Source organism: Dromaius novaehollandiae, chromosome 12 (genome assembly GCF_036370855.1).
Source record: "Dromaius novaehollandiae isolate bDroNov1 chromosome 12, bDroNov1.hap1, whole genome shotgun sequence".
NCBI lineage: Eukaryota > Metazoa > Chordata > Aves > Casuariiformes > Dromaiidae > Dromaius > Dromaius novaehollandiae.
Genome location: NC_088109.1, coordinates 12,556,576 through 12,580,933, shown reverse-complemented (window position 1 = coordinate 12,580,933; position 24,358 = coordinate 12,556,576). Strand labels below are relative to the sequence as shown.

Below are 24,358 nucleotides of genomic sequence, written 5' to 3'. Positions count from 1 at the left end.
AGCTGAGAGGAGACTCACTTGGTCACGCAATCTCCTCCTCTCCCTAGGAGGGCCTACAAAACCCACAGCCCTCAGCTGCCTACCTGCCAGTGTCCCAAGGGCTTGGGAGATGATTCCCCGTCTACATACCTCGCTCAGAGGCAAAAACGCTCCTCAGAGCGCTGCAGGGCTGCTCCTACCTCCAGCCACTGCTGGAACATCATTTTAGATGAGTGTTTTAATGATTACTCGTTTTAATGACAGCTCTAAATTCTCTTCAGCCTCTTAACACTAATCTGCTTCTTCCAATCCCTCATCTGCCGCCTGCAAACTCCACTGAACATCAAGCTCCTAATGGACTTGAATAAGATCAATCTATTACCAAGCTCCTCGATGCGGCTGGTGCAACTGTGCAGGGCACCGTCTTAATGCGTTCTCAGCCCCATCCTCGGCCCTCCCACTACTGGGGTCAGGCCTGTGCTTATTAAACATCTTGGCAGCTTTTACGACCTGCAGCCTCGCCACGTGGTCACTTCCAGGAATCTGCCTGCTTGGCCATAAGCAAGAGGATGTTCCAGTATTTCTAACAGCTCCACTCTGTGTTATTTTGCTGTTTCAAATGGTTCCCTCCCCCAGCACCGGCAGAAGAAACGGCTGCAGGGCTTTTGTTTCTACCAAGCAGCCCAGCTACGTTTCTGGACCCTCATCCCCGCGTTGTCCTCATGCTGCTCACAGGCTGCCACGTCCAATGCACCAGCCTAGCAGCCACTGGGCAACGCTCTTCCTCCCAAGCCTTCCTCGCTCCCTGCCCGCCACCAAGTCAGCAAGCGCAGAGGACCACGGGTGCTGCGGGAGCGCGCACCCGGCAGCTCCCTGCTGGATGAGCGCCAACTGTCCTTGGGCAAGCCCCGCAGTGGCTTGGCGCAGCCATCCGAGGGGACAGTCCTGGGAATCCCACCCCTCCCTGGTGCAGCAAAGCCTTCCTACTGCAGCGTCGGCTATGGAAGCAAGAGGTTAACCCTGCTCTCAACACCGGTACGCTGCGGGGCTCCCCAGCAGCTCTTCCCAGACGGCACTAAACCACATTGAACACAGTGCAAGAGAGACACTTCACTCCGGCTGAGCCGAGCTCTCCAGGGCAGTGCTTTTACGTGTATTCTTGCCCCCAGGGCAAGCCGGCTCCCCGGCCGGGCACACGATGCTGGCACTCCTCGGGGACGCGGCCCCGCCGGGCAGCTGTGCAGGGCAGCGAGGTCCGGCACGCACGGACGTGCACGGTGTCGTGGGGAGAGCGGAGCTGCCTGGCTTTCAACCGCTACGTTAGCTACGCTTCAGTAAGGTCCCCGCAGCCTTCGCTTATCAGGTGTCCCAGCCATCTGTAGCCCAATAAACATTTGCTCCACAGATGTACTCAGCAGCAGCTCTCTCCGGGTGACCGTAGCCCTGAAATGGCTGCGTGCTAAAAGGCTCTGGCACAGACCCTCATAAAGAAGGTTACTCCTACAGCAATTAAGGAGCAAAAGACTTGCCTAAGCATTAATGCAGCCCCCTCCCTTTCCATATTCACATTTCCTGCAATATTTCACTAAGAAGCCCTACTTAGGCACGCTAAGAGCAGGCACATAAAACAGCCTTGACGGCACTCACCCTGCTGAGCTCCCCATTAACCCAGGCAAGCAGAGGCACAAAGCCCCGCTTTGAGAAAAGCCAACCCCCAGCAAAGCATTTGTGTCTTGCTAAAAGCCGCTTCCCTTTTAAGCAAAGGCAAGTGAAGAACGGACTGGACCCGGGCGCAGAAGGCAGGCCGCTGCGGTTGAGGGGGAGGCGGAGGGACAGCTCGGCCGTGCCGGCACCGCGCTTTGCCAGGGCCATCGCGGAGGCCAAGGCGGCCAGCTCACGGCACGCACGGCTGGGAGGGGGCTACGGCACCGCGCGACGAGGGAACCCCCTCCAGAAACACACCCAGCGCTCGCCCACCGACGTCCTTCCTCGCTCCTCCACCTCCATCCGAGAACCATTTGGCCCCACCGCGCAGCCTGGGCTGAGCTATACAGCTAAGTCAGATTACAGAGCGTTGTCAGTAGTTTGAGAGCTTAAATTTAAGGCAGCCAGAAGTGGGTCTGAGTCACAACTGGAATACAGCAATGCTAATCTAATAAAAAGCAGATAAGTGATTTCTAAGAGCTCCCTCTCAAGGTGTAGCCAGCTTGTGTATTAGACAATTTTTCTTGCCTCACATTCAGTTTAATAAATCCTCAAATCAACGTCCCTAGACAAGACATCTGTGGTGTTATCCCCTCCTCTCAGATAGGAGATAACTCTGCAGAGCTGAATGCAATCACATATCACCACCACATACTAATCTAAGTAATTCTCTAGATGCCAGGAAATCAGGCAGCATCTATATTACCTTTAGTTATGGCCAAATTTCAGAGTTCCCATAAAAGCCAGCTCCAGTTTACTATTTACACAGTCTTTCCAGCACCGCCTTTGAAAAGAGGTTTCCTTTTCCTTTGTGCTTTCTGTCTGTAAACCAGGCAATTCATTAGGAATTGGCTCAAGGACAAGAATAGGTGCCATTTCCAAGGCCAGGACAATCCTTAAGTGGGGAAGCCAATTTGGCATACTTGCTCCTGTAGGTCAGGCTCCCCAAAGTAGTATGTTATTTCTGAAGTCTCTTTCATATGGGTTGAGCAGCTCAGGAGCCTGGGACCAACTGCTTTCGCTGTTCTCCTTACTTGATTGCGCATATATTCCCAACATATCCTTCAGTTACCTGTTCTAGAAGTTGGACCGCGGTGCTGTCCCAGCTGCAGGGTCATTTCTCCCTCCTTGCAACACACTTTTGGGCAGATGCCATGGTGGAGGAGGAGGAAGGTAAGCAAGAGTAAAATGCCGCAGCAATTCAACCTTCAGAACATGCTGGGAATAAGAGGGAGATGCTAGATTCTAAGACTGATTTAGTAAACCAGTGATTTGACTTCAGATTAAGACTGGAATAGGAGCAGAAAGGATATAACTAATTAAAGAATGCCATGCAAAGCTTGAAATAGGTATGATATTTACTATCAGTAGACCAAAGCTTTGATCAAAGATGATGTCTTATTTCATTTTAGGGGAAAAACAAACTTGAAAAATATGCAGACATATTGACCATGTATTTGTATGGATTGGGCTGCGAAGAGATTTAAGAAGTTACAAATTAAAAAGTTACAAATTAAAAAACAAAACAAATTAACAAATTAAAAAACAAAACAAAACCCTTGACCGAGAACCGAAGATTCAGCAACAATCCTACATAAAATCACTTTATAAACAGAAGCCCCTGAGATCCTGGAGCAATTTGATATAATGAACAAAACAAAGTCTATAATGATAATTTATACCATTAAACTACACTAGCGAAGCTAAGGCAGCACAACCACCCTGCAATTCCATGTGGCTAGTCCTAGCTAGAGCTAGTCTTTTATGCTAGAAGGTGAAAAACATCATCTGGTACCAGGCACCAATATACCAGCAGAGATGCAGCTTCCACATGGGACAGTCAGGAAAAATGCACACCCTAACCAAAATATTTACATCGGAGCACTGTGCAAGCCAACACTGGCTCTCCTGCCGAAAGCAGTATGGTTCAAGATTTGTCACGACGTTTTACGAGAAAAGACAGGATCTTCTTTTGCTCCTCCATGTAGTACCTAGCATTTTTAAGCCCCATGGACGTCCTGAGTGACAGATAATACCGGTGTCAGTTACAGGTAGGTAGCTAGTCTCCCCCACACCGACATCAGAATTTATGCTCATGTTTTTCAGACTGGTCTGCAGCAATGGCCATAAACTGAGGTTTTCAAATCCCAGCTGCAGGAACTTGGCACCTGCTTGTCCTCCACTAAATGACTTCTGTGGAATTTAAATTATTGTATCCTGAGATCAGGTATTTAAGACCAGAGTAACACTCAAATCTCATCCAAGGTCCAAATAACAGCAGTCAGCATGGAACCGCTTAGAGCGCGCGTCAGAGCCAGCGCGTTTGCCTGAAACGGCCAAAATTTTTTGCTGAATCTAGATCACACATTGATCCTGTATTGTTTCAGGAGTAGAAAGCAATTAACCGTTGGGTTACAGCCACAAACTGAGACCTGTTTGTTGCTGACAGGACGCTCTACTCAATGCAGACAGTTAACTAGATTATGATTTGATCTAAAATTTGAATGCCAACAGTTTTCCATATTCAAATGCCTCCAAACAGTTCATTATAATCGTGCCATTAGCACTGCAACTCTAATCTTAGATGTTTATATGAAATGTTCTCCTCGGGGCTGCACTGAGCAAGCGGGAGCTGAAATTTATCATGCCTCCAACGAAAGCCGAGGGCTGCCCAGATGCACGCAGCTATTTCAACGACGGCTGCAAGAAGCATTCTTTTATTTTTCTCCTCGTGTGTCTGTAACAGGGGAAGGAGGAATGTGTGATCGTTTTGGTATAAGGTTTATTTAAAGCAAGCTGAAGATAGTGCTCTTTCTCCGCTCTTTTGTGGTTAAAGAAAAAAGAAAAGAAAAAAAAAGGCTGAGGAGTGTATTATGGGATAATAGAGAGGTACGCATAGCAAGACACCAACAACATAAAAGCTGTGTGTGCTCCAACGTCATAAGAGAAAAATACAGGGAGATTTATAGTATGCACGGGCATGATGAATCTACACAGCATCTAGCATGCTAGAATAAAAAAAAGTTTACACAATGCATTATTTTACAAAAGGTTTCTATAAACAACCACTTAGTAATAAGGCTCCATTTTTCTCAGCTTCTGTTTGTTGCATTTGTAACAGAAAATACCTCTTTAAAAAGTCAGTACTAATTTCTTTCTCCAGTTCTGGGCTGCCACAATGGCTCTCCATGAGCTTTCACAGTGAACGGCAAACAGCTTGTGCCAGAGTAGAGAAGCAGAAAGAGTAAGCTTGCTTCTTTATTTCACTCCCAATTGACCTTTTTGCCATAGCCTTTAGCTGGAACATTTGTTCTTCTGCTTTTTATTTCTGCACAGGTACAGTCTATTAATTTTAGACATTCAGCATGTCCCCACTAGGTTTCTTCCCCCCATTCTTTGGTGTCAAGCCTCTTGCCTTTTTTTTTTTTTTTTTTAATTTCTCTCTGCTCTCACTCTAATTAGCAGTGATCACAAAAGCCAAGCAGAGGCTTCATTCATGATCTCCCTCTCCCATCATACCGAGGAGCCCCTGCACCAGACCAGGCCCATTTTCTAAGACCGCTTCATGCCCTGCAGTGTCCGCTCCTGCCGGCACTTTGTGGCCACCCCTGTGCTTGGGACCTGGGAGGTTGCTGTCTCCCGGCTGGTGCCCTCACGTGGTCACATCCACTGCCACCCATCTCAGCATCCCTCCTCAAAGGGCAGTCCCATCTGAACGTCCCTGGCAGCACACCCAGCGCCGCAGGGCCTGCTCAGCCCGCTCCCCCTCTCTCACCTCCAGCTCCAAACCTATGGTTAGGCCTTACACCTGGAGCTCACCTAGAGAATAAACTCACGTTTCCCGTTTCCCTGCTGTGGATGGCTACCAGTACTCCGACCTGGTTTAAACCCTTGGTCCTCTTGGCTAGTCCCTCACACCCATCGAGCATCTCTCCCCTTTCCTTTAGGATCTCCCTGCACTTCCCATCCCAAACTTCAGCAAAGAATTAGCCATGAGCCCACAACACCTTTTACCCAATACCAGCACCATGGCCCTTTGCAGCAGCCCCACGGCAGAGCCCCGCACTCGTTACCTTGCTCTCCACCACAGAGATGAGGATCTGCTCCATGATGTTGCTGGTTGCGGGGATGGAGGTCTGGATGTGGCCGATCACCACGCCGATGGCCACGCGGGACAGCTCGTAGCTGAGGTGGGTGTTCCTGCGCACCAGCTCGATCAGCTCAGCCCCGATCGTCTTCGGCACGGACGCCGTCAGGCCAGCGGACTCTGGTGCCACCGGCTCCACTGCGGCCACCTTCTTGTCATCAAGGCAGAGGGCACTGAAAGCGTCAAGACTTGCAGGGGGGGCCGGGGCGGCTTTCTTGACCTGAGGATCCTTCTCCCCATCCGCAGCACTGGACCTCTGGACCCCTCCTTCAGCGGGCGGCGCAGGGGCAGCCCGCTTGGTCTGTGGAGATTTGCTGGCCCCCTCTTTTGGGGAAGTCCCATAGCGGGAGTGAGCCACCGAGCCCGCATCCAAATTGCGCGTTATGGTGGTGTGAACGCTCCGGCTGGGGACAGGGGGAGGTGTGTTGGCAGGACTGGACGTGGCCGTCGGGAGAGCAGTCTCTGACGCGGAAGAAGCGGTGTACAAGGTATCCAGCGATGTTGTGCTCATAGAGGAGGCGCTAGAAGCTGACCCAGGGATAATTTCAACAGCATCTGAAAGGGAACAATTAAAAATGCCTTAGCAACAGCATCAAAGGAAAAAAGAAAAAACAAATTGCTGCAGCACAGTCCATTAAAAGGCTCATTGTGCATGCTACCAGAGCAGTTTAACTCCTCTTCCAGCCTCACTTATCTCAAAGCAAAATTGTACGAGTTCTCTCTGGAGCATTCCCGCACAATCACCTCTTTAGAAAGGGGAAAACTACTCTATTGAGATGAATACTCTTCAAAGGGCTTAGTGTTTTACACAGGGGAAGGGAGGGAGGGAGGGAGAAACAGGACTAAGGGACAGAAAAGTCTTTTCCCCTAGCTTAGCAAGGACCTTTTCCTGCATTCAGGATGTAAGCCATTACTTTTGAATGACATGCCTGAGAATTTCAAGACATTGAAGGCTTCACATGCCAGCAAGCATCTCCCTCTTGCTCAGATCTCTCCCTGCAGCACCAACTGTACATGTACACCCCAGTTAGTATCAACAGCAGGGAAAACATTTGGCTGACAAGCACTTGTGGTCTCTCCCTCTCAGCACGCTTCCGCATTTGATCACAAGCCCCATAGACCTGGCTAGCATACACGGCTTTCACAAGCCACCAGAAGATTATCTGTTCTAGTTTATTTCTTTCCCCCTTCTAGTTTTGCCTAGCTCTAGCAGTGGTAGTTGTCCCGTTTTTCTAGGAAAAAATCTACTATAAGCAACTGAATTGTTAAGATGTTTCTTTACTAACATCCAGTTTAATATGTAGCTTTGTTAAGCTTTATCCATTAGTTTCTAGGGGACAGAAATATATCCGAGTCCTTCCTTGGCTATGAAAATAGACAGTCACTCAGGCAAACACTGGGATATCTTCATCTAGAGTTTAGAGAGAAGAGCTGATGTTGGAGCTGGAAGAGAAGGAACGCACACCGTAGGGAGCTCGCTTCTCAGAGACCATAGTGTTGCTCTGCACAAATATTCCCACAGCCTCTGTTCTTCTGATACACCAGCTTACGCCCAGGAAATTACCTTTCCCCTCAGGCAACACATCTTTCTCCCATACCAAACAAAGGACAGATACATGAAATGCCTCCCCATAGGTCTTCTGCTGTGTAGTCCATCCTGCAGCCAAGCCAAATCACACCTCTTGCTGTACCTCCCCAGCCTGGGACTGCCCTGTACTTTCAGGAAGCCCTCCATGAGTCCTTCCACTAGTATGAAGGATCCATCTCAAGGCAAGCACAAGCTGGGCAGAAAAAAACACACCCCTTCCTCTCACAGAGGTTCGGCATCCCCCTTTTTTTTCCTCCTTCTCCCTTTTTTCCATGGAGAAGCATTCACAAATTATAGCTCCCACTACATTTCACTAAATCAAGACTGCATTCAAGGAAACCGACCTTTGCAAATTCCCACTACCACAGTGAAAAATGGCTCAACAAATACCATTAAGGAAGCTGGTGCCAGCCCCATGTTTCAATTAACTACACACCCTGATCTGCCCTGTCCCTCACAGGAGGACACAAGTGAGCTTGAAATGGGCTACGTGACACTACAGCATAACTGCCACTGCACAGGACAGCACTTTGGCAAGTCGACGGCAAGTCAGCAAAATAACTCTGCTCATTTCCTCGATTAACCCAACTGTGCTGAAGACAGAGGAGCTCCTGCCAGTGGCTCATGGTCCTGCTCTGGTCTGGATCCAAGCACTCGTGCCCACCAGCTCCCCTACCTGCCTGCAGCACATACACGGCCATGCCCCTGGTCACTACCGGCCGGTGATGGCGTTATTCCTGCTTTTCACAGAGATCAGCCACCAATTTCACAAAAATCTCATCTGACCATTGTACAGAGAAAGTGCTCGATAGCCTGGGAGCCAAAAGTTGACCTGAGCCTGTCCTAAAAGCGCTACTAGTGAGCTCCCTCTGGTGAGCTACTGCACTTATCACAGCTGGGAAAAAGCCGTGCTCTGCCTTGGTGGGAGATACCCACAGCATTTGTGGCAGGAAAATGGCCACGAGGACCTCAAATCTCTGAGGTGTGCCCTGGTCAGATCAGCCATCTGGGCGGTCAGCAGGTTTGCTCCCTGGCGAGCACCCCTTCTCCAAGGCAGCCGGCGCAGGAAGCCCAGAAGGATACTGTACCTGGCATCCATCCGCAGCTGGCGGGAGAGAAAGCGCAAGCGCCAGGCAGCCAAAAGTCCTTAGAGATGAGAGAGGACATAAAGGAGCACTGGCCGCCACCACCATTAGGATTAAAACCTACAGGGATTTAAACCCAGTGTTCCCTTTAGCAACAAGCAAAGGGATACTCTTTCTAAGTGTGCAACAAGAGCAGCCAGTCCAGGGCAATGCTACACAGTTCATCATCTGTCTCTTGCCCAAGCTCTAAAAAGTGATTTGTCCTTACTTTTAATGGGTGCAGCAATCTGTGCGTTCTTGCGTTTCTCTGGAGGTGGGGGTGTGATGGGAGCAGCACGTCGGGGCTGTGGCGGGATCTATAAGGAAAGATTTTAGAGCAATCAAAGGAGGTTGGCAATAAAGACATTCCCTGTTATAAAGCCCTCTTTTTTGTGTGCGTGTGTAAATTTGTCCTTACATCTCTCTCATCATTCCAGGAAGTTTTCTCAGGAGGACAGATATTAATAGCCAGCTTCCTAGAAGAACAAAGCAGGACTCAAACCTGCCTCATCCCCGCCCTGTGACAGGAAAAGCAGCCCTTGTTTAATTGCTATGTTCAGCAGCACATAGCACACACGTCATGTAGACCTGTCACGCATTTACTCCTTCCTTATTCCAAATGCAATCCCACACATTCACCACGCCTTTACATTACTCTCAATAGCTCTACAGAGGCTGCAAACAGAGTGCGTATTTAGACACTCTTCTGGAGAGATCCATTACATCAGCTACAGATATCCTCGCAGAAAGACAAAGCCAAGGACTGGAGACATGGAAATTCCTTTTCCATGCTTTCATGGCTATTTCTGCTTATGCAGGGAGGGAGAAAATCAGGCTAGAATCACTGTGCAGTTCTACACTATAGCAAAACCTGCTGGGAAAAGCTCTCGCTAGTGAGTTGCACTAACTGGTATCTCTCCTGTAAGTCTCCTCTCCTAGCAAAGCTGAGCCACGAACATAAGAGCCCTGACCCAGATTTCTACGCTCTGATCTTTCCCTGTTGGATACAGATACCACGATCGCCTGTGTCTTTTGTACCTCGAATTACCGCAGTAGGGTGTAACATCACCTCTGATCGCTTAGGAAGTTGCGGCTATCGCTGAATACAACAGCCAGACTAAGTGGAAGTGCATTGCATCAACGCTCGAATCTGCACATCCTAACAGCCGAGGGGTCTGGGTCTCTGAGGATTTCCACGGTTCAGAGCCTGGCTGCCTGAAACACACCTCTGTTTTTATGAGATATTGCAATTGCTGCCCGCAGAAATACAGTTCAGGTTAGAATCAGAAGGGAAAAGTGATTATGGCCTGAATCTCTCAGCAATAGCTCTAGGAAACCAGCTGGAATCTACCACAGTGACATTCAGGTCATCATGCAATGCTAATTTTCTATGTTTCTTTAGCCCTGAAAGAGAAGTTTATCTGTGGACTGGAAACAGGGATCAATACTGAACTTCAGAATAGTCCTATAACGCCGACCGAGGGCACAGAGCACTGCCAACCCCCAGAGTGAAAAACTGAGACTGGCCCCGGAAAAATCTGGGAGTAGAACTGTATTTTAAATAGCTCCAGAACAAGAAAAACAAAAAGTGTACTTTTTCCCGGAACCAAGGAGGACAGAAACTTCCTCTGAGATGGGAGCAAGGACATTCCTGCAAAGATGACGCCTCCAGCAGCTGCAGCTTCAAATATTTGAACACTTAATGTCAAAAGCTGACAATACGGTGCTCACAGCCCTCAGCAGAGCCTACCCAAAATCTGAAATCAGCATTTTACACAGCTTACAAAGACTTCTAAAAAGGGGGCTCTTGCTTCCTCCCTCCCACCCAACATGTAATATACTCTTAAAATGTCCCGTAACAAGCCACTTCCTCAGGAGCACCTTTAACTAGTCAATTAGAACGAGGGACTCCTGCAAACTCCCCGTCTGAGCTCTTCTGTTATTGTCAGGCCACCTCATGTTGTTATCTGGGCAAAACGCTATCTGATACTTGCAGAGAGAACCAGCTGGAATCTAACAAGTACATACTTGTCCTTTAAAAATCATCACTGTGGGTCCAAAAAGAGACTGCACAGCTGAGGGAGGCAAAACCGAGCATGAGAGGTCTCTGCAAAGCATGGCTGGAAGGCTGGTGCAAAATCGGGCAAGCTCAGCTGTGCTAAAGCCAGGCCCTCTGCACACAACGGCAGGGAAAAGCAGTACGAGCCAGAGCTGCTTGGCACAGCACGGCCGCAATTACTGAAGCAGCGGGATTTAGCAGCCAGGCAGGCTTAGAGTTTAGAGCAGCAGCGTGACATTATTTGGAGACAGAGAGGGCTGGGCCATTCTCGAGTATTTCCATGGCTTTATTATCCCTTCTAAATATACCAGACAAGTTTAAGACAACTATTAGAGATTAGTGTTTAAATTAATACATGCACATCTGATGTGAGCTCAGAGCCCCAGATAGCATCCCACAGTCGGCTCGGCCAGCTTCATTTAGATGGCTATGCGCTGCAGCCCGAGTGCTTGCAATGAGAATGCAAAGCATCAAGTGAATTTCCCAGGGCTAACGGCTGCCAAGGCTGCGAGCCGCAGCGCGGTCAGGGCTCGAGAGGGACTAACAGATGGCCCTGCCCACCCTCGGCCCGCCATCGAGTGGGCTCACGGGGAAGATGTACAGCAATCACACCCCCGGGGAAGGGGAGGGAAGGGGAGAAACCATCCTCCCGCTGCCATGGGGAAGGTAAGCCACTGGAGTTCAACTAAAAAAAAAAGGCATGTAAGCGCCTCAAGGCAAACTCTGCCAAGCTGGACACTGAGCTCTACAGCAAACTCTTCCAGAGAAGAGCATCAGCTTCTTAGCTTCACTAAGCCTTCACAAATCCAGCAGATTTTATGACTGAATCATTCTGAGACACCAGCCTTTTCCTTAGCATCTGGTATACAACTGCCCCAGATTCCCACCCCATGGTAGCTTGAGAGGAGTTAAGCAAAGGCTCGGCATGGGTGCTCTGACCTGCTACTTCAGCCAGTCCAGCCCTTGGGGAGCAGCGCGGCCCACACCACCAACAGGAAATTTGCACTTCGAAATTTTGCTTAAGTTGTCAGATGCAAAATCAGATGCACCTAGAAATCCAAAATGGTGAAAAGCACGTCCCAAGACCTCTGCTTCTCATGAGTTATTGAAAGTTTAGATTTCAGTAAGTCTCCTCTTTGGCAGCTGCATAACCAACTAGAGCGGAGGAAAGCGATGATGCTTCCTCCATTCTGTGCTTTCAAAGCATACAGGAAATCCCTCCATCCAAGGGTTACAACCTCAAGGAGCCCTTTCAGCACAGGGCAAACAACACTGGATACAATTTGACTGTATCCTCACTGCCACCCAGACAGAAACAGTTCTTTGTTAGCCAAGGAATTTGTCTTGCTCCTTTTTGGCAAGCGACCAGACCACAGATCAGCAGAGAAAGATGGAGAATCAGCATGGTGAATGGGCCTTAAGGTGCTCCATTTTCTTAGCCTGTAACGCAGAGGCTTGAAGATGCAGCTGGTGTGGCTGCCTAGAAGAGAGAACTAACATCGAGGAGAAAAATGGGATTTGTAAGGCTGCCTGTGTTCTGCATGAGCCAGAGCTGCCTTTTGTCTCTGCAGATTCACAATTCTTTAAGTGTAAAACAAGCCTCATATACCAGCAGCGACAGTATATCAGTACCTTACGAACACTGCTTCCAAACAGTTATCCTAGATAGATGAAGACAGACTACAGTGTACATGTTCATCTGCAGGAGAAAAACATCTTCCTGCTCATCCTTGCTTAGCCTTTAGCCCTAACTTCCACCTCTGCCTACACCGTGTAATCAGCCACATAATTCATCCTGAACAATTGCTGCATCCGTCCTTGGCTACTTTGTGAAGCCTTGCTGACGCCACACTGTAACCTTGGAACATGTACCATTTAGATAAAAAAAACTGCTTCTAAATTGTATTTCCTGCATTTTACCCTTCATTCATCACTATGAGGAACATTCAGACAAAGCAGGATCTCGCTTTTTAAGTTCTAAGTAGCAAAAATAAGCAGCCACAGTAGATAAATGCTTAAAGAGCAAAGATCTTGTTGTGCAGATTTAACAGGGGGGAAATATAAAGCAGTGTTGAGTACTCAGAGTTCTGCTGCTTATGTCAAAACTGCTTTTCAAAGTACCCTCTGAGGAGGTTGGAACATTTTAGAAAGTTGTCAAAAATAGTCATCCAAACACGAGCAGATCTTTCACATCACCATAGTGTCTTGCACCCTCAAGGATCCCCAAAAGCACTAAAAGTGTAAATAATACAACAGGACTGTTCCAGACTCCTTGAACAGAGCCTAAGTTCAATTTACAGCACCCAGTGAAACATCACAGTAGTCCCAGGCAAGCAACAGAAATACTTTCTTCATGGCTTCAGCTGTGCAAGGCATTTCATTAGACAGAATAAGCAGTGTCATACCATCAAAGAAGGAAAGTGTCCAGCCCCTGTTACCTGATACAGGCCTTCATCCTCCTCCTCAAACTCAGTGTTTGGAAGACTGTGATGTCGCTCATATCCCGTCCGGCACACCCCGTTGGGCTGCCGCGCCACATCCAGATGGTGATCGCTGGAGGACTGGGTCATAACCATCCCCTGAGGGGTTGGCGAGTGACCCTTGCGGGACACGGTCTCCTTCCGGTGATGGATCAGTTTTCTGGAATGGAACGACAACATCAGGAACAGCAAAGCTAATGGAAGGGAGTCACCGTGTTGCAATGTTTAAATGAGATATTACACTGTTTTTATTTTTATATATATATATATATATATATATATATATATATATATATATCAGAATGGGGTTATGCTACTCTGATGACTGACTCCAGTTTCATTGACAACTGAAGAAGCACTTCTGGGGGGGCTAGGAAGAGGCTCTGTGAAAGGCCCATGATTTATTCATAAGTTCACAGGAGAAAAATGCCTCTTCTTCAGGGGAGTTACATATTGCATTGCAAGCTTCAGAGATTGCCTGCACTTTAGAATCACTGTTCAACTGAGAAGAAGCCAGCATGCGTCAGCACACAGTGTGAGGTGTCAGAGGAAGAAAATTCTCATCACAATCAATTATTTGTGAACATCTTAAAGACCCTGTGCCACATGGCTAACAACTCCTGCAATTCCTGGCTGGTAGAGAGGAGAAAACACAACAGGAAAGGTGTTGGACTTCTCCTCTAAGCCTACAATGCAGCCGAGTTTCCTTTGCTTCATACATACAGGGATAGAGGGGCAAGATGAAGCACCACTTTGTTGGAAGGCAGCTGACAGGAAGAGCAGCAGAGGCAGCCACCAGATCCAGAAAGCTCGCTGGGCATATCAGCACTGTGCAGCACAGGGACTCAAATCAGTGGTGTCCAGCTTGACCCCCAGGAATAGAAAAGACAAAAGCATCACGCGTTGACCACCCTCCATCTGCCACCTCTCCCTGGTGCTGGCAGTACTTACTGCAGGACGTCTCTCTGCTCCAGGTTGTACTTGCCCCCATTCTTCATGGCTGCATTGTGCACAGCCTCGATGGCACGGTCAATGGACTGGAGAACCACATCTTGCTCCAGCACCTGAAAAATGCAACATCTCACACGTCACTGCACCACTTCAGTTGCAATCCTTTTACATCAGAGCTTACAGCAGGAAAGACTAAAGTACGTGAAACCCACGGGGCAGGCACTGCAAGAGCCGAATGGCCAGCGAGCAGTTCCCAGAGCCAGGACCCCATCCTATCACTACCTCACTTTTCTCTCCTTCCTCCAAAGGAAACGTATTTGAAGCTATGCTCAAAACAGAGTCTGCTCATTCAAGGTTTATGGTTGGAAAAGAAAGACACCATCAGAAGCACCAGGAAGCACCTCGCGGCTCTGTGCCCCCTTGCCGTTCGGGCCCTGAAGTCCAGCAATCACTGCAGGGAGACCAGTTGCAGAATTGCAGGACCGTAGAGCAGCCTCGACTATTCAGACTGCTACCGGGAGCCTTTGAGATCCCTCTGCAAAGCCCCCCTTATTCCAAGCTGAGTTCTCTCTGCTCTCACTGCCCTGCCGTAGAGCAAATCCACAGCTGTGAATGTCACAGACCTAGCCAAGAGCTGGTGGCCTTGTAAGTTTGCTGGCTCTGGTTCTACATTTTTGCTCACTTTTTTCTTGATGGTTTTATACTTGTTTTGCAACTTGAAGTGGTTTTCCCACATCTCCACACAAACCATCACAGTAACATTTATTCTTCATGCCAGCCAGTTTGGCACTTGTTACTGCAGCTGAAATAAATACCAGCCTTGAAACAAGAAATACCAAGCACGTCAGTCACCAGGCTCACGCAGGAGGCTTGCAGCGAGCTGTGGTGAAGGGACACAGGAAAGTTAAAGCAGCTTTCCATGCTTGGGATCTTCTTCAAGGCTATGTTTATCAACAGTTGACAAATCTTCAGAAAAAAAAGTCCCAGGGACCTTTAGCAGCAGGCCCAGCAGAGCTGCCGATCGCCCATAAGCCGTGGCGGCTGGTGTCCGCACCCTTTGGTATCACCGCGCACAACCCCGGCCCGCTGCACGCAGGGGCTGAGTGAGCGGGGAGGGGAGCGCTTGGACCCCGGCACTCATTGCAGCTGTTTGAACATTAAACCCCTCTTCATCTTTGCTTTGCTTTGCCCTGCTCCCTGCATCAGGGCGACCATTTATCCAGCCAAGGAGCGGCTGGATCTCATCACCGATGCACCTTAATTGGCCTTAGGGGGCTGCAGAGCAGCAGAAGGCAACCCCTCCCCGCCGGGGCCAAAAGTGCCTGCCTCCTTAGCACTGCCGTGCAGTTTTCTGATAACATGCTATGTATTATTTATGTCCTGATTAATTACTAAACCAAATGTGAATTAATAGCAACTGCAGACTCTGAAAAAACTCCAAACAAGGCAGGGAATGAGAGGCTCTCCCTGAAACACTTAGCTTTGGGGAAAAACAATAAAAAAATAGGAGATTGCTTTTGTTGGTTTGTTTGTTTTCCCAAGAAAAATAGATAAGGAAGAAAACAACAGAAGGGACTTTTAAAAATAAAAGCAGGTATGTTAAAATAAATCTACCAAATCCAATTAACTGTCAGACCGAGGACCGAACCAATACTCAGAACGCTGTCTCCAAACAGCCCCACCCCAGGAGGAATTTTGCCACCTATAACTAAAGATCTAATTAAGAAAACCAAGCAGAGCTCGCTTGAATACATTTAAAGGAGCATTGGAAGGAAGCGCAAGATATTTCAGAGAATGCATCTCATTTTCTGAGACAATAAGAGAAAATTAAGGCAAGCTGCACATTTCCTCTGGGGAAGAGGAACAGCAAGTGCAACGGTGCAGAGATCTCCCAACGCCTCCCTCCTCTGGGAGTTCCCAGGCTGCTCCGCGCCCTGGAGCCCACTGCCCTCCGCACAGCCCTCGTTGCCACCCCGCGCTGCTCCCGTGTCAGCTTCCACCCAAAAATTCAACATTGCTGCAGCCTCCAGACACCCCCCAGCCCGGTGCCCCCAGCCCGAGGCATTCGGAGGCCTCCACCCGAGAGAAGCCACCGCTCCGTTGGGTTGGTTCCCACAAGCCGATCGCGAGCCTGCTCTCGGCCCGCTCCCGGGAAGTACGCTGCTTCACACCGCCCTCCTGATGGGTTCAATGAACGTGTTATTTCACACCCTTCACTAACCGCCTGCGCAGGATCCGCCAAGGCAGCGACTTGTGTAATCACACTAACGCAGTCGTTGCGGCTCTGCGAACGCATCCCCCTCCACATCCACCGCTGCCCCTTTGCACGAGATGCACCCCTTTAGGCTGCTCTCCCTCGCCCTCCCCTATCTGCGAGGCTTTTACCCACATGGTTTGCAACCTTCTTCACTTTGATCTTCCCAGAGAAGATCACAGCATGGAGCACTGGATAGCTTTGCTCTCCTGCGCTCTTCCACAGAGTCCTTCAAAGTTGTTCCCAACCCACCAGAAAGCCACAGGCTGAAGCTGCTCTTCACTTTGCACGATGCTATTTGGGACAGAGACAGTGCTTCTTATCTGCTAAAATACACCATTTTTACACTAATGTAGCAGCCCTGTGGTTACTGGCTTTTTGCTGCTCTGGAGCGCCTTCATTTTTTCTATCCAATCCTGTATTATTAACACGGCCTGTCAGAAGGACTTGAACAGAAAAAGCAGCATTAACTTGCCACTTGCACTTTATTACATTGTTCGTGCTACTCATAAATACTGTCCTTTTCCCTCGCTTGTCCAATCTGTTCAGCTGGAAGGATCTTTGGCAGAGGGAGCCACCTCGTATGCAGGGTTTGCAGGACACACAGCATTGGCACTCCCCAGCACTATATAAATAAAAATAATAAATGAGAATTGATATCCTGAATACATCATTTGACTAGACAGGAATGAGTCAGCCACACATTCCTCGAGGTTAATCAAAATGGCATTGGCAAGGCTCGCTTTGTGAGAAGGGAACGGACAGAAAAAACAACAAAACATTGCGGTTAAAGGAGCACGGACTGGGTGAGGGTGAAAGTCAGGTCTGCCAAGGGCTCGTCTATAGTTTCTTTTTCCCTAGGAGCCAAGGGATGACCAACTCAGATATGGGCCTAAAGACCCAATCTGCTTCTGTTATCTCGCTGTTTCTTGCACAGTTTTGGAAGAGCCGTTACCTCACACTCAGCGGCTCTGGCAGAGGCTTGCCTGCCGGCAGCCAGCACCCGCTCCCGAGGATGCTCTCGGCTCGGATGCACCAAGGCAGAGGTCCCGAGCACCCACACCCTCACACATGCCGTACGCAGTCCTAGCAGAGCCCGGCTCCGTTATCCTCCACCGCCTGCAAAACAGAGAGGTCACAGAGCGGCACCGAGGTAACCGAGCAGAGCCTTTGAGCTCCCACAGAAGAGATTCATGCTCAGAGGCCTGATGTTGCCCCCTCGGGGTCCTTCGCTACAGATTCACTCCCTGCCCCCTCCCACGCTCGAGGACATACAAAGATGAAACCCTGCTCATCACAGACTAAGCTATGGCTCAAACACAAGCAGGGGAGCACATAAAAAGGGTATCCCTGGGTGGAAGGCTGTCAGAGGAGAAGTACGAAGAAAAGCCCAGGAATTCAGCTGGATTTATTGCAGCTAGGCCAGTAACTGCATGGTTGGGGGCTGGCAGAGGCCGGAGCAATCACTGCAACCTGAATACACTAGCTATTAACTACATGGTTTGCCAAAGTCACCGCATGTAGCACAGCGATGCCAGTGTCTGCTAAAAGGAAAAAGGCTAAAGGGGCAGTAGAGATACTGCAGTGACTGTATCTGAAGCTGCCAACCAGCCTCACACATCCGTATGGCACGAACGCAGACACCAGGATGCAGAAGGCAAGGCAGAGCCCCAGCTAATCCTGCTCTGCCAAGCTCCTCATAGGAGTCTGCCTGCACTGCCAGGGTCTTCTCGGCGTGCGGTAGCACAACTATTAGGCTGTGAGTTGAGAGAAATCAATAGAACATGTTCTTCTGCTCAACACAAGTGGAAATGGAGGGATATTTTGGTGACATATTGATCCATCAGAAGAGCCACTTATATGGCAACTCATTACAGAAAAGAGTGGCCATTAATCCCTCCATGATATATTTCCAATCTAATAAAATAAAATAAAACAAAAAACCCCACCACCGTAGCAGAGAAATCCTGGCCTCTATAAACAGCCTGTCAAGTCCAGTCTGGACACCATGAGGCAAGAAGAAGAGCAGAGATGTACACCTTGACAACCACTGGCTAGACTGGTTAATAGGATGTGTTGCACATGTCCCAAGCTGTATCAGAGAGAAGGGGCATCTTCAGCACCGAAAGACTATTTTCTGCTGGTGAGCATCACTCCAGGAGCAAGTTACATCTCAATTAGACCTCTGAATATTAGAAAACTGAATTTCCTCCTTTATAGCCCAGTGGAGGAGAATTACAGAAGCATCAATAAATCATTATTTCCCCTCTCCTCGCTAATAACATGAGCAAACAAAGGTTTTCCCCAGAGCCACCTGCCAATTTCCTCCTGCTCCCCTCCGCAAAAGGAGACTTCCCACGTGACGAGGGGTAGAGACAGATCTTGGCTCTGCCTTGTTGCGCTCTTCATGTCTTGCCTCTCCCAAGGCAGAGGGGAAAGTGTGCTCTTCCCAACGTTTTCACAAGCATTCTTCTAGGCCGTCTCACAGGTACTTGAGCATGGCCAACCCAGGACACAGCCAGGCTGAGGGTGCAGGCACACGTGCGCAGACGAGGATGCATTCACCCCTGCAGCTTCTGCGGCTCTTGTCTCGCTGGGTCGGAGGACACCGCCCTAGGAGATGTCTCTCCAAGGAGAGCACACACAGAGTGCGTTGCACGTCTCCACCTTCCCCATCAGAGAGGGATGAGCTGATAAGAGAACTGAGCACGTTGTCGAAAACAGTAAGACTGCCCGTCTCCTGGCTATATCGCTAGCACAATCTTCTCTCCTGCTTTCTCAGAGCTACCTTAAATATCATCTCCCTCCCTCTTCATTTTGTGTTCTTCCACACGTATCACCCTACTCGGCACCCTACTCAGTGCCTGCGTTGTTTAAATGCAGTCACAAAGAAGAACTTGCTCAACAGTCTAGAATAATCATACCTTTTAGAAAAGCATTTTCTAGACAAACAGGTTGACAGCTGCATCAGCACAGCGAAGACAGGCTGAACCACCCCACGTGTGCGAGACTCCTGCATTTATGAAAGTGGCCCATTAATGTACGGCAGGCCTGCCTTTGCCTCGGCAGGGGGCTGATCCAAGAAAACATGCCATTTTTTCCTCATCTCCCCAGTTTTTAGTGATCAAAGGCATTTGCTCTTCTGCATGTGCAGGAATCACTGCCTTGTTCCAGCAGCTGCTTTTGCAGTAACAGCAGTGCCCAGGCAGGGTTGCTGATTTTCACCATCACGCCATCGCTCAGGCTCTCACAACATGACAACAAAAGACAGACAAAGTTTTGTCTCCACTGACAGTTCAGTATTCACACAGCTGCGCTGACATAGACCATCGCTGAAATTAGGGTATTTATCCTGCCAGCTTACACAGAACAAACTGGTTCTTTGTTACTCGGATCAGACGAACACCACCTCTCAGGTCACATGCAGCGCATCCCCCGTCACCGCCAGATTGCCGGGGCACCATGTTCCTTCCAGATTTACATGACTGCTGCAGCAGCTCACAAAACCCAGCCAGCCTGGCTTCTGCCAGGGCCCCGCCACGGTGGGCAGATGGAGCAGACACCAGTTCCCCTTCCTGAACCACAGAGTGCGAATAAACGGGTTGCATTTTGGTTTTTTGTTTTGCTTTTGGAAATTCAGCTTCTTTCTCTTGACCTTTTTGCAGCCCCAATCGGGGATTTTTAGTCCCCAGGCTGTTGGCTAAGAGATATGCATTAACGTATTCTTGCCAGTACGAAGACACTGTGCCCTGCAGCACTTAAAAATGCAGGATAAAAATACTACTAAACAAAGCACGACTGTCCTGCTTACAGAGCAGATAAGATGAGAAATGCTCCAGACAAGCCTGCAGCATCTCTTACTAGCTAGCCAGCAAACAAAGACATGGCTGAGCTCTTCTGACAAAGAGGCAGCCCAGAAACTGATCTTGAATTCCTGCTGATATGCTATAGTGGGTTTCTAACAGATCGGTGTTTTCCTGCTGCATGCTGACAGTACCCACTCAAGCATACAGCGTGCATGAATGAAAAATGAAGAGAGAGAACAGCCAGAGAAAAGGGCTTAAACTGTGCAAATCATGCTAAAGCAAAAGCCAGAGTTTCTGGAGAAAGAGATGCACTAACCAGGGACAGTGCAGCAAGAGTGGCATCTGGACCAGACAAAATCCTAAGGGCAGCAGAGGGATGTGCAGCAACCAAACTTAAACTAGTCTGCAGTCCGAGGCTGACTTCTCTCGCAGGTGCAAAGAGAAGGTGGCAGAGAGTCGCCGAGAGACAACGAATTGCATGCAACCCGCCACCGCACGCTTCTACTTCCAAAGGCAGAAACGCTTCATCCAGAGTCTCTCCAGCCATGCTCAGACCCTGTTTAACGGCCACGATGACCCAGTGCATCTGATCAAAGCGCAGCTGATCAAAATCAGCCACTGATTTCTTCACCGTGCAGTTCTGCGCCCTCCAGTAACCAGAACATGGCTCTTAGGCCAAAACGTGCCAAGAGAACAAAAGCATAGGGACAAAGGTTTTCGAAATAAAACATATACTTACGTATCTTGCCATTCCCTGATGCCTTAATTCTTACCGCTCTCAGTGCTCCAGGGAACTTCTCTCTCTGTCAGTTTGTCTCTGGTGAATGGCTGCCAGACAACGGAGCCCCCATCTCCTTAGGCTCTGCCTGTTTAACACCCCTTTGGCACACAATTGTCAAGACATGTCAATATGAGACGTGATCAAGGAACAATCACTGCATCTGTGCAGGGGGAACATATGTTTCCACTTACATATATAAACAAACAAATTCTATATATACACACACGTCTTAGAGCTACTGTCTACGCTGAAAACTAAAGATAGTCTCTACATTAGCAAAGGCTCAGGATTATGAGCCAGGATATATAAAGGAGGAAGGAAAGAGGCTGGAGTCTAGTGTAACCAGTTATTGTAGAACTTTGGACATATCAGCATTAAAAGTCACCAAAAAAAAAAGAACAAGGGAAACAGCTTTGCAAGTCTTTGTGCAGTCATCCTTAGTCTTCCTCCCTTCTCAGCAAGATTTAGTACAGCTCCTAGAACTACTCACATTCAGTTATCAAAAGTATATTAAAAAAGATGTACATTAAGGACGATCAAAAGTGCAACTAACTTCTAATTGCCCAGAGCACTGGAAACTCTCTGGGCAGATTACAAGATTATAGTCTCACGCAGTATTTGTTTCGATCGAATCAACAAAGACGTGGATGTGGACTGAAAACCCAACTGCAGAAACAGACTCTTCGCAGTCGATCTTGTTTGCTAAGTATTGAAAGGACAAGGATCAAAGATGGAGCCCAAAAGAAGAAACAAGCCTGTGAGACCATGCAAGTTCCTGCCTTCTCTTTTAGCATTCAAGGAAGGTTTAGTTTTCTCTCCTAAGCTATTCCTATAGAAGAGACTGTCGCAAAGTGCTGGAAAGGTGACAGTAATATGAGAGGCAGGACTGAGAAATTCAAAATTCTGCAATTTTCAAGAGAACTGCTCTCGCCACCTATACACCTCAGCACATAAGTGTATTTTAGCACATTAGAATCGAGTTGGTAAATTTTTCAGAGGGGTCAGGCAAGTAAAATTACAAATAAGTTGGTGATCTATTGACACGTAAAGACAGATTCAAGAGAAGGGCACGTATGTGCTAACTGAAAGGGACCTTCCTACTGCATACTACAGATTGACACAGATTTAACAACAGACAGCTACGCGTTTGAGAAAGATGTAATAACTTGTGATTCATCTTGCAAGGTCATTCGTGATTTATCAGTTCCTTTTTCAAAATCCTCCCTCTCCCGTGGCCTACCTCTCGGCAAGGGACAGAGCAGGGAGGCAAACTGCAGCTACCATGCTCTTTGGGCACAATTACTGCATTGCCAAATCCTGAAGCTATGGACAAAATCTAAAGCTTCTCTTATTGACTTAACAGGAAAGAGAAGATCAGAAAAGAAAGCTGAACTGCTGTCTCAGCCCCGAGTCACCATCAACTCAACACTAAGCATCAGAAAGACAACCTGGAAGGAAGGCACAGACTTACAACACAGCTGCTGCCAGCAGTGCTGGCCATTTATGAAAGAAAATGAAAAAAAGGAGGTAGACAGCTCAGGATGTGAGGGAATGAGGAATCTATGGATTTAGGCATGAACAATTTAAGTCTGTCATGCAGAAAACAAGTGCAGCTTTCAGGTATCTGCAGCATAAACAGCCATATGCACTTTATTAAAGCCACTAATGAGAGAAAAGAACTTCTGTCCTCATGGGGCAAACATAGGAAAGTCATCAGCTAATTTTATTCCTGGACAGATGTAAATTGCACAGAATTGTAAACCAGATGCAAATCCCCAGGATCTTTTCAGCAGCAACCGGAACAGCACTCCGGGGCCTGACAGCAGCCCCGGCTCCTTCCTGCAGAGCTGCCAGCGCAGAGAGGAAGCCTGCCTTGCATTAGCACGAGCAAACTTTAGGGAGAACTTTCCAAGGCCTCTCTAAACAAAGATTATTCCGGTCAGAAGGATCAAAGACAGCTTGCTTGCCGCAGGATCAGTTAATAGTCTGTCTAGAAAATAATTTTCCAGTGTCCTAGACTCTGCAGGCAGAGTAAAAGCTGTCTCTCCTGGCCTAAAGTGGTGCAGCTCTTTCCCTTACCTCCCAAAATTAAAAGAAAGCTAGCAGGGCAGAAGCAGTCATCATATTAACTCATAGAGAAAACCCAGTACTCTCCTCTGTAACGAGCATTTCTCTTCTTCCAGTTACTTGGACATCCTGTCAGAAGCACAGGTTATGATGGTAATGTGATGAAATCATGCCTGTCACTCCAAAACAAAACAAATCCATACATATGGGGAAAAAATAAAAGAGCATTTGTTACCAGGAGTGGAAGTGCTCCAAGCAACTGCTGGGCAACAGCAAGCAAAGGGACAGGGTTTACACTGTCCCCACGCTTGAAGAGAACGGCTCCACCTTTCTACAGAGCAAAGCCTCATTGCAAGCTGGGGTTCATTACTTAAAAGTATTTATATCCTTTACCATCATCCCTTTCAAAGAGCTCCCGAGCACCACGGGTAGGCTAAGAGCCTTGAGGATTTCTCCCTCCGATATTGCATGCCAAAGACCCAAGAGAGCAAGCACACTTACAAAGTTTTTCCAAAGCAGGTGCCCACTGCCCCCCCCCCCCCCAAAAAAAACCCCATTTATATATAACGTTTCCACATAACAAATCTCACCAGCAATTTCTATTTTGTCCACAGCCTCTTCCAGTCACAGGCACAGGTATTTGAAATTTCAGTACTAGGAAACCAAGAAACCTTAGCATGTCCAACCCATCCCCACTCTACCAAAAACTGTTCAGGCTACACGAAGCAACCCACCACTGCTCCGGAAATGGAGTTCCCTGAAGGTTCACAGATACTCCCCGAAGTAGTCTTCCACCCAAGCAGAACTGCAGTTAAAACCATATTCATTCCCACTATTCACTCCTCCTGCTTCATGAAGCAACCTACATGACTGTTAGGATAAAAAATACTCGTTAAGGGACTTCAACAAGAGTCGCCAGTCTCCTAAGAGGCACATCATACAATCTTGCAAACAAACAACGCTTCACCCTAGGCAATCCTGGTGGCAAAAGCAAACTGTAAAGCCTCTGCAGACAGCGAGCAGACTGAGAACCTTTCAGCACAGCCTACGCACAATATGACAACCTGGCTCCTAGTAAAAAATAATATTTAAAATGCTCATTTGCTTTCAGGTGGGCCATTTGAAAATTAATGCGAGAAAAAACAACTCATTCTGGAAGAAAACAAGCATCTTCCTTGCTTCCCTACCACAGATCTCCATAACTATATATTTTGACATTTTCAGAGTAGTGCTACCAAACAGGGGAGGCTGTTCACACTGCTGGCTTATTAGTGCTATACAGAAAAACTACATGAAGTTAGATGTGCTAGCTAATTATAGCAAAGCCATTTAAAGAGCACTGAGGATGCAGGTGCAGGGCAGCGAGGGAGAAGGCATCAGAGGGGCTGGAATATCCCACATGGGCAGCACTGTCAAGA

At 48.2% G+C, this 24,358-nt stretch overlaps 1 protein-coding gene across 2 annotated transcripts in view; it reads right to left on the bottom strand.

Moving 5' to 3' along the window:
* The window catches only part of NCKIPSD (NCK interacting protein with SH3 domain), a 58,290-nt gene that overhangs the window by 18,521 nt on the left and 15,411 nt on the right, over window positions 1-24,358 (bottom strand). For both annotated transcript variants that reach the window (XM_026096261.2, XM_064518965.1), the window contains exons 2-5: window positions 14,033-14,145; window positions 13,040-13,241; window positions 8,772-8,859; window positions 5,757-6,385 (exon numbers count right to left, since the gene is read on the bottom strand). In XM_026096261.2, coding sequence (XP_025952046.2) covers window positions 5,757-6,385; window positions 8,772-8,859; window positions 13,040-13,241; window positions 14,033-14,145 — 1,032 coding nt within the window. The remainder of the gene's footprint in view (window positions 1-5,756; window positions 6,386-8,771; window positions 8,860-13,039; window positions 13,242-14,032; window positions 14,146-24,358) is intronic.